This window comes from Camellia sinensis, chromosome 9 (genome assembly GCF_055761805.1).
Source record: "Camellia sinensis isolate YWXY chromosome 9, ASM5576180v1, whole genome shotgun sequence".
Taxonomy (NCBI): Eukaryota; Viridiplantae; Streptophyta; class Magnoliopsida; order Ericales; family Theaceae; genus Camellia; species Camellia sinensis.
In genome coordinates this window covers 22,429,123-22,439,548 of record NC_138969.1, presented here as the reverse complement: position 1 = coordinate 22,439,548, position 10,426 = coordinate 22,429,123, and the positions used below count along the sequence as shown (strand labels likewise).

Genomic DNA, 10,426 nt, shown 5'->3' with positions numbered 1-10,426 from the left:
ATAAGTCTTGCTTAAGCATACGTGGTATATCCATTAGCGCTAACAGAGTAGATACAGAGCAGATGCAGACACACGGTGGTTATGAATAACCAGTTTCATAAAGGAGCCTCTGGATCCGGGTAACAGAGAATAAACATGCTGAGCCGCATGATGGAACCTCCGGTACGGTTAATAGAGTGTAGACATATTAAGTTCCATGATGGAACCTCCAATACCGGGTAACAGCTAACAGATATCACATGATGCTAAGGATGCCACGAACACATTATTAGAAATTGGACAATCATTTGTTGTGCAGAACATATCATTTCAGAAACAGATCTTACTTCATCACACAGAAAATAAATAAAGTTGAACATAGCTTTACTAAGTTATTACTCACAGTTGGCTTTGAGGCAGACAGACGGAGCAGATTGGTTAAACGGTATACGGCACGTGACCTACATGACACATAACAAATACAAACCTAAAACACATGTTCGAATTGTATATAACTTATTTCGTTTGTTCTTAGTGCGTTTCTAGCCTTTAATCCTCATTATGGAGTCTTAAACATGGCCTAGGAATGCTTATGATGGAATGAGGATGCAAAAATGTGTTGGAAAACATTTTTCAAAACAGGCTAAAAATAAGGTCCACACTTGAGCATGGCTTTCCTCGCTCGAGCGGACATGCAGACAACAAAGCTCTGCTCGAGCGTGACTTTCCCCGCTCGAGCGGACTACAAACTTTTGAAAAGTACTAGTTGCATGTTTTTCACGCTTGACAGACGCTCGACTTCCGCTCGAGTGTGAGACTCAGACCCTCGCTCGAGCCTGAATTCCCTCGCTCGAGCGGAGTGCAAAACACATGAACTTCTGGGCATATGCATTTCACGCTCGAGCGTGACTCTCGATGCTCGAACGGAAGTGCATGTACTCAGAGTGAACGCTTGAGCATAAAGTCCCATGCTCAAGCGTGGATCAAATTTATGAAATTTCCAAATTTGATCACCAAGCTCAAATTCAACCTCAAATGCATCAAACTCAATTTTTTGGGCCCAAAACTTTGGAAAACACTTAGAAACTCATAAAACAACATATTTAAAGCATTATTTCAAGAAATCGTGGCCCAAAAGGATACCAATTGTGCACAAACTCAACTTAAACTCTATGAATGTCCCAAAGCATAACATACATGAACTCTCTTGTACTTGACCTCTTCAAAACATGATCAAACTTGGCAAATTGTTAGAAAACATGATGAATTCTCAAAACATAGATGAAATGAACACAGGCATGAAAGAAGTCTTTGAAATCATGCTCAAATTGTGAAGAAATGCACATGCATGCATGAATTCACTCTTAATTCCACTCTTTAAGCTCAATTCCCATGTTAAACCACTTAACACCATTAATTTCATGCTCTAAACAACTAAACTTCAAGGCTAGAGATTAACATTCTTACTTAGGGTTCTCAATTCCTTATGTTAGAGATGGTCTTGAGTGATCTTCCAAGTTTTCCTAGCAATTCCCTCATTGTGAATTTAATTCTTGAACCTAGGACCCAAATCCCTCAATTCTCTCTCATTCTCACGTTGAGCATCGAGTTGAGGAAGAATGAAAATGAAAAGGTAAACTTAGTGGGGTTAAAATGACCTTATGGGTAGTAATTAATCAAATGGCATTAATTTAATCTAATTTAATCATTCCGAACCAAATTTTAATTAAACTTACCATAAAATTCTCTAAATCCTAACTAGCACATAAATCAAGTCAATTTCTGATTCGAACGCCGATAAGGTCTCTAGTTCGCAAATCGAAGTTCAAGCAAGAACAGATCTTTCTACACTGAACAGATAGAGACACAAAAGTAATGCAATGCGCATGTAATTTAACTCATGATTTCTTCTTAATTACTTATTTGGCCTACGTAAACATGAATTAGCATTAATCTTAGGTCGGGGTTGTTACAGTCTCCCCCCTTAAAAGAGTTTGGTCCTCTAAACTCGAATTACCTTCATTCTGGAACAACATGGGGTCCAATGGGAACAAATCTGGATATCTCTTCATCATGTCTTCTTCTGTTTCCCAGGTTGCATAAGCTCCTCCATGGTTTTGCCAATTAACTTTTACCAACGGTGTTTCTTTGTTTCTTAATCTTTTGATCCTGCGGTTCACAATCTGGATAGGTCTTTTCTCATAAGTGTAGTCGTCTTTCAAAAGCACATGTGTTTGTTCAATGACATGGAGCGGATCTCTCAAGCACATGTGTTTGCCCTTAACACCAAACCGAGTTTGACCCTTCATCGGGGTCACCTTTATGAACACATGGTCCCCAACTTCATATTCCCTATCTCTTCTTCGAACATCAGCATAGCTCTTCTGCCGACTCTGTGCAGTTTTCATACGCTGTTGGATCAGTTTCACCTTCTCGGTTGTTTCTTGCACAAGTTCTGGTCCCAATAAAGGTCTATCACCTACCTCAGCCTAACATATCGGAGAACAACATTTTCTTCCATACAAAGCTTCATAAGGAGCCATTCCAATGCTTGAATGGTAACTGTTGTTGTACACAAATTCAGCTAATGGAAAATAGGTCTTCCAACTTCCTTGGAAATCTAATACACACATTCTAAGCATATCTTCCAGAGTTTGATTGGTTCGTTTAGTTTGTCCATCTATCTATGGGTGATAGGCACTACTCAACCTTAGTTTTGTCCCCAAAGATTGTTGCAAACTCTGCCAAAATCTTGACACAAACTTTGAATCCCTGTTAGACACAATAGATACTGGCACTCCATGCAATCTCACAATTTCAGTCATATAAATATTGGCCAATTTGTCAGCATTGTAAACAGATTTAACGGGTAGGAAATGAGCAGACTTAGTTAAACGGTCTACAATGACCCAAATAGAGTCCATACCTCGAGAAGAGCGAGGCAATCCCACTATGAAATCCATGGTTATGTGCTCCAATTTTCATTTCGGTATTGGGAGTGGTTGCAACAAACCAACGGGTCGTTGACGTTCAGCTTTAACCTGTTGGCAATGTAGACATCTAGCCACAAAATCTGCAATACTCTTTTTCATTCCAGGCCACCAAAAATTTTGTTTCAAATCATGATACATTTTCGTATTCCCTAGATGCATAGCAAATTTAGTATTGTGGGCTTCAGACATAACACGTTTTCTCAAGTCACAACAATCGGGTACACAAAGACGGTTTTGAAATTTTAGTACATCATTCTCAAACACAAATCCCAGCCTCGGCTTTGAATCAAATTCCTCTATGATCTTTTTCAAATTCTCATCTTCACATTGCTTCCGTTTGATTTCTTCAATATTTGTAGGTTGAGCGGAAATAGCAGCTAAAATCCCACCTTGCTCTCACAAGACAATTTCAATCTCCTTCTGTTCTAGGTCATCTAGCAATTCTTTTCGATTGGACAACAAACATGACAAATTTGCAATGGATTTTCGGCTCAAGGCATCTGCCACGGTATTTGCCTTCCCCGGATGATACAGAATCTGTAGATCGTAGTCTTTAATCAACTCTAGCCACCTTCTTTGTCTCATGTTCAGTTCCTTTTGGGTAAAGAAATATTTGAGGCTCTTATGATCTATAGACACTTCACAAGTTACCCCATACAAGTAGTGACGCCAAATTTTCAAAGCAAACACCACTGCTGCCAATTCAAGATCATGTGTTGTGTAATTCTTTTCATGAGGTCGGAGTTGTCGAGAAGCATAGGCAATCACTTTTCCATTTTGCATTAACACACACCCCAAACCTTTGTAGGAAGCATCACTATAAATTTGAAGCCCATCAGTACCATTGGGCAAAGCTAAAATTGGTGCAGTCACTAACCTGGTTTTCAACTCTTGAAAGGCTGCCTCTCTTTGTTCGTTCCAATCAAATGACACATTTTTCTGAGTTAACTGGGTCAATAACATGGCAAGTTTGGAAAAGTCTCTCATAAATCTCCTGTAGTAACCTGCAAGTCTCAGAAAACTTCTAACCTCTGTCACATTTGTCAGTTTAGGCCAGTCCACAATAGCTTCAATTTTCTGAGGGTCAACAGAAACACCATTCTTGTTGATCGCATGACCCAAAAATGCCACATTGTCAAGCCAGAATTCACATTTGGACAATTTAGCATATATTTTCTTTTCTCTAAAGGTCTGTAGAGCAATTCTCAAGTGATTCTCATGTTCTTCCCTGCTTTTGGAGTAAATTAGGATATCATCAATAAACACAACAATAAATTCATCCAGAAATGATTTAAACACTCTGTTCATAAGGTCCATAAAGGCAGCAGGTGCATTGGTCACCCCAAACGGCATTACTAAAAATTCATAATGTCCATGTCTAGTTCTGAATGCAGTTTTCTCTATGTCTTCAGCCTTAACTTTTAATTGGTGATACCCAGATCTAAGGTCAATTTTGGAAAATACTTGGGCTCCCTGAAGTTGGTCAAACAAGTCATCTATTCGAGGCAGATGGTATTTGTTCTTGATGGTTACTTTGTTCAATTCCCGGTAGTCTACACATAGCCTCAAAGACCCATCTTTCTTTTTGACAAATAGAACTGGAGCACCCCAAGGTGAAGTGCTCGGACGGATGAATTTCTTATTCAGCAGTTCCTGCAATTGAGTTTTTTATTCTTTCAGTTCTAAGGTAGACATTCTATAGGGGGTCTTGGAAATAGGTTGTGTTCCCGGAAACACCTCAATAGTGAATTCAATTTCTCTATCAACTAAGTCCCTAGGTAAGTTATTCGGAAACATGTCGGGAAATTCACAAGCAACAGGGATAGTTTCTACATTAGTACCGTCAGATGATGCAGTCAGTATACAACACCAGTAACCCCTACATCCCTTCCTAAGCAGTTTTACAGCTTTCATAGCCGAAATCAGATATGAGGGAGGAACTACCCCATTCCTAGTAAAAATAAATTCAGGCATACCCGGTGGTCTAAACACAACAGATTTACTTGCACAGTCAATGGTAGTATAGTATTTAGTCAACCAGTCCATTCCCAGAATACAATCAAAATGATCAATGTTCAAGGGCAACAAGTCAACATATAATATCATATCGCCAATCATAATATCACATGCTGGATAAACATAGGCACACTTCATATGTCATAAGTTTTAATGGTCTAGTCAATTTTCGAGAGAAAGCATGCGATACAAAGGAATCTGTAGACCCAGAATCTATTAGTACACATGCATTTTGAGAACATATAGGGAGTATACTTGACACCACAGTATCGGTGTTTTGTACATCACCGGGCACTAAGGCTAACACTCGACCTTGTCTCAGAGGTTCTTTCCCAGTATTAGCCTTTGCATTTGTTTTAGCTGTAGAAGCGGACCCAGCTGAACTCACCATAGAACGGCTAGTATTCTCAGACCCAAGTGGGCAATCTTTCACTACATGACCTATCTTGCCATATCGGAAACAAGAGCCGGATACTCGGTAGCACATACCCCTACGCCTTCTTCCACAATCAGAACAGACCGGGATAGACCCGTTACTTTGACTCGAGCTGCTTGTAGACCCCGTATTCTGCTTCTTACTCACATGAGACCGGCCTCTTCTAAAACTATACCCCGACCTTTTTCCTTTCCAATCAGTTGTTGTAGCTGCTGGGGCTTTACTTTGTTTCATAGCGGCTAAGGTGGCTTCCGCCATTAAGGATCTGTCTAAAACTTTCACATAAGTAGGCAATTTCAATACGCCTACCCAATCAAACACTTCTAAATCCAGTCCGCCTTCAAATTTCCATACTTTCTTGTAATCAGTATCCACCATATGTGGAGCAAACCGTACTAGTTCAGTGAATTTGGCTTCATACTCAGCTACAGACATTCTTCCATGTTTAAGTTCTTGAAACTCTGACATTTTCCGATCCCTGAAATATTGGGGAAAATATTTATCATAGAAGATTGCATTAAACTGTGCCCACGTCATATTCCCATTGCTGCTTTGAATTAGTAACCACCACCTTCGGGTTTCATCCTTCAGAATATAGGTGGCTAGGAGGACTTTTTGGACTTCAGAACAAGGAAACACTTCAAATAGCTTTTCCATTTCAAGTAACCACGTCTCTGCTTTCAACGGTTCAATTCCACCAAGGAATGTCGGCGATTTCATCTTCATGAATTTTTGTGTCAAGTTGATGATGTCATTATTATCTGCTTCGGCTTGTGCCGGCGGAAGTGAAGGGGGCAAAAGCTGTTGTCTTTGCTGTTGTGTCATAGTTTCAGTCAATGCCGCAAGCATTTGTTCTGAAAATTCACTTATATCATTTCCCCTTGCATTCTCCATGTTGCTATAGAGACATCAAATGACAATAAACATAGGAATAATCTTATTCGTTTCTTTCAATTCATTTGCTCAAATGTACATTCAGTTTTCATATCCATTTGGATTACCACACACTCACACATGCAGATGGAATGCCCCTAATTCTTACTAGGACATCTTAAGCTCAGATGGACCTGCGTGTGCGATAAAACACGTGATCTGATACCACTCTATCACGACCTAAACCCGCCCTTGTAGGTTTAGCATCATAACCGGCCAATAATTCTTGGATTACCAAAGGCCTTTTGACAGATTAGAATATAATAAGGGGCTGCGGAAGCAAATATACAAAATATAAATGGTCCAATGAACTGTGACGACATACATGGGACAGAATAATTTAAAACTTGTATGAACATAAGAGTGACGACCAAAAGATGTAGTATTTACATAACATTCCTTAAAGTGTAATATCCAGGATTCGATCCAACTTAACAAAACAGACAGAGACTAGTATAAATACAAAAACAGCCATGTAACTTGACTTCGATCGGAACCTCCTCGGGAGGTACAACGGTTGGCTGACAAAAATCGAAACGAAGGTCGTCAACTCTGGCCCTTATCATGTGCCAGCTCACCTACATACATAATATAAACAGTGAGCGGAAGCCCAGTGAATAATAACGGAGTAAAGGGGTTTTAATGAATGAGTCCATACAGATTCAGAAATCATAATTTGTTTTCATAACAAATTCATATTCATATTCTTGTCTAGATCATATACAGAAGTCATAAGTCTTGTTTAAGCATACGTGGTACATCCATTAACGCTAACAGAGCAGATACAGAGCAGATGCAGACACACGGTGGTTATGAATAACCAGTTCCATAAAGGAGCCTTCGAATCCAAGTAATAGAGAATAAACATGCTGAGCCCCATGATGGAGCCTCCGGTACGGGTAATAAAGTGCAGACATATTAAGTTCCATGATGGAACCTCCGTTACCGGGTAATAGCTAACAGACATCACATGATGCTAAGGATGCCACGAATACATTATTAGAAATTGGACAATCATTTGTTGTACAGAACATATCATTTCAGATACAGATCTTAATTTATCACACAGAAAATAATTAAAGTTGAACATAGCTTTACTAAGTTATTACTCACAGTTGGCTTTGAGGCAGACAGACGGAGCAGACTGGTCAAACGGTATACGGCACGTGACCTACATGACACATAACAGATACACACCTGAAATACACGTTCGAATTGTACATAACTTATTTCGTTTGTTCTTAGTGCGTTTCTAGCCTTTAATCCTCATTATGGAGTCTTAAATATGGCCTAAGAATGCTTAGGATGGAATGAGGATGTAAAAATGTGTTGGAAAACATTTTTCAAAACTTGTTGAAAATAAGGTCCACGCTCGAGCGTGGCTTTTCTCGCTCGAGCGGATATGCAGACAACGAAGCTCCACTCGAGTGTGACTTTCCCCGCTCGAGCGGACTGTAAACTTTTGAAAAGTACTGGTTGCATGTTTTCACGCTTGACGGACGCTCGACTTCTGCTCGAGCGTGAGACTCAGACCCTCGCTCGAGCATGAATTCCCTCACTCGAGCGGATTGCAAAACATATGAACTTCTGGGCATATGCATTTCACGCTCGAGCGTGACTCTCGACGCTCGAGCGGAAGTGCATGTACTCAGAGTGAACGCTCGAGCGTAAAGTCCCCCGCTCGAGCGTGGATCAAATTTATGAAATTTCCAGATTTGATCACCAAGCTCAAATTCAACCTCAAATGCATCAAACTCAATTTTCTGGGCCCAAAACTTTGGAAAACACTTAAAAACTCATAAAACAACATGTTTAAAGCATTATTTCAAGAAATCGTGGCCCAAAAGGATACCAATTGTGCACAAACTCAACTTAAACTCTATGAATGTCCCAAAGCATAACATGCGTGAACTCTCTTGTACTTGACCTCTTCAAAACATGATCAAACTTGGCAAATTATTAGAAAACATGATGAATTCTCAAAACATAGATGAAATGAACACATGCATGAATGAAGTCTTTGAAATCATGCTCAAATTGTGAAGAAATGCACATGCATGCATGAATTCACTCTTAATTCCACTCTTTAAGCTCAATTCCCATGTTAAACCACCTAACACCATTAATTTCATGCTCTAAACAACTAAACTTCAAGGCTAGAGATTAACATTCTTACTTTGGGTTCTCAATACTTATGTTAGAGATGGTCTTGAGTGATCTTCCAAGTTTTCCTAGCAATTCCCTCATTGTGAATTTAATTCTTGAACCTAGGACTCAAATCCCTCAATTCTCTCTCATTCTCACGTTGAGCATGAAGTTGAGGAAGAATGAAAATGAAAAGGTAAACTTAGTGGGGTCAAAATGACCTTATGGGTAGTAATTAATCAAATGGCATTAATTTAATCTAATTTAATCATTCCGAACCGAATTTATTTAAACCTACCATAAAATTCTATAAATCCTAATTAGCACATAAATCAAGTCAATTTCTGATTCGGACGCCGATAAGGTCTCTAATTCGCAAACCGAAGTTCAAGCAAGAATAGATCTTTCTACACTGAACAGATAGAGACACAAAAGTTGTCATGACTCGAACCCACCCCTATGGGTTAAGGACGTAACCGGCCAGTAACCCTGAGATTACCTACGGCCTCAAATCAAACCGGACATAATTCGTCAGAGTAAAGGGGCCAAATAGAAGCAAAATTTTAAAACTTTGTCCATAGAGCTGTGCTTACATGGCACATCATAACAAACCATACATACACGTATTAATAACTCACATCAAAATACAGTGACATAAAGTTCTCTACAGACAGGATCAGTTAAGTCTAGGTCAGCCAATGAAAACTATACACAAACATGAACCAAAGTCCTCGCCAACAAGACAAAATAAAATAAAGTGGCAAAAGAGCACTGGTCTCGTGCGTGAGACGCAAGGGCTGACTCTTCAAAACCTTAGTTGTTCCACACAGACTTCATTGAGGCTGGGTTGAGACCTTTCTTGGCTCACCTACAAACACATGAATGAGCGTGAGCGAAAGCCCAGTGAATAATATCAAATAAAGAAGATATATTAGAACAACGTACATCAAACGACCTTGGGCCCAATTTGTATTTCTATTAGCATATATAGTTAGCTATAGATCAAGTGACTTCGGTTCCAACCACTTCAGACGACCTCAAGCCCAATCCATTCATGTCAAACTGGCCTTTGGCCCATTTGTCTTTCATTCATGTCAGACTGGCCTCTGGCCCATTCATTCTTTCATTCAGATCATACTGGCCTCTGGCCCATTCATTCTATCATTCAGATCGTACTGGCCTCTGGCCCATTCATTCTATCGTTCAAATCATACTGGCCTCTGGCCCATTCATTCATTTATGTCAGACTAGCCTTCGGCCCATTCATTCATTCATTCGTGTCAAACTGGCCTTTGGCCCATTCATTTGACATAGCAAACATTGTCCACCAATCAAATTAACAAACCTATAAACTTACATAGAAGTAAGTAATTGGACAACAACATATTTCAGATATCTTTGTCAAGATATTACTCACAGTGATCGGTTGGTTGGTTTGCCTTGGAGCTTGACCCTACACATCACATAACACATACGGGTCACAAATGATTCAATCTGTTCTTTAATTCACATATTCCTCTTTAGGCTTATTCTTATCTCTTTAATTCATTTACAATGCTTAATACATGCCTAAGAGTACTTCGAAGTGAAAGAGAATAGAAAACGAAACACATAATGCACTTTAAAAATTTTCAGACACAGGGTCCCTGCTCGAGCGTAGACTTCCCTGCTCGAGCGGACCCATGAGGCCTGCAAAAGTACTGGTTATGCCAATTTTACGCTCGAGCGGAAGTCCTCACTACATGGCTCCCTGCTCGAGCGTAAACTTCCCCGCTCGAGCAGACATCCATGTCTGCAAAAATACTGGGAACACGAATTTCCTGCTCAAGCGGCACTTCACTCGCTTGAGCGGACATCATAAATTCTGGGTTTTCCAGAATGGTTCTTGAGCTCAAATTCATCATTCCAACCAACATTTCTTGCA

General features: G+C 39.8%; 1 protein-coding gene across 1 annotated transcript; it reads right to left on the bottom strand.

Annotated features, from left to right (window-relative positions):
- Window positions 1–2,679: 2,679 nt before the first annotated feature.
- Window positions 2,680–6,318, bottom strand: LOC145799295 (uncharacterized). The gene is made up of 5 exons (XM_082888842.1): window positions 5,244–6,318; window positions 4,710–4,801; window positions 3,850–4,049; window positions 2,993–3,020; window positions 2,680–2,751 (listed from the first exon to the last, which is right to left on the bottom strand). Exons 1-5 carry the CDS (start codon window positions 6,316–6,318, stop codon window positions 2,680–2,682), a joined length of 1,467 nt encoding a protein of 488 aa, XP_082744968.1.
- Window positions 6,319–10,426: the final 4,108 nt, after the last annotated feature.

Coding starts and splice junctions, on each gene's coding strand:
- LOC145799295 (XM_082888842.1), bottom strand. CDS start 6,318: ATGGAGAATGCAAGGGGAAATGATATAAGTGAATTTTCAGAACAAATG. Junction 3,021..3,849: donor TTTCAAGAGTTGAAAACCAG/GTTAGTGACTGC, acceptor CATTGCCAACAG/GTTAAAGCTGAACGTCAACG. Junction 2,752..2,992: donor TGAACGTCAACGACCCGTTG/GTTTGTTGCAAC, acceptor TGTGTCTAACAG/GGATTCAAAGTTTGTGTCAA.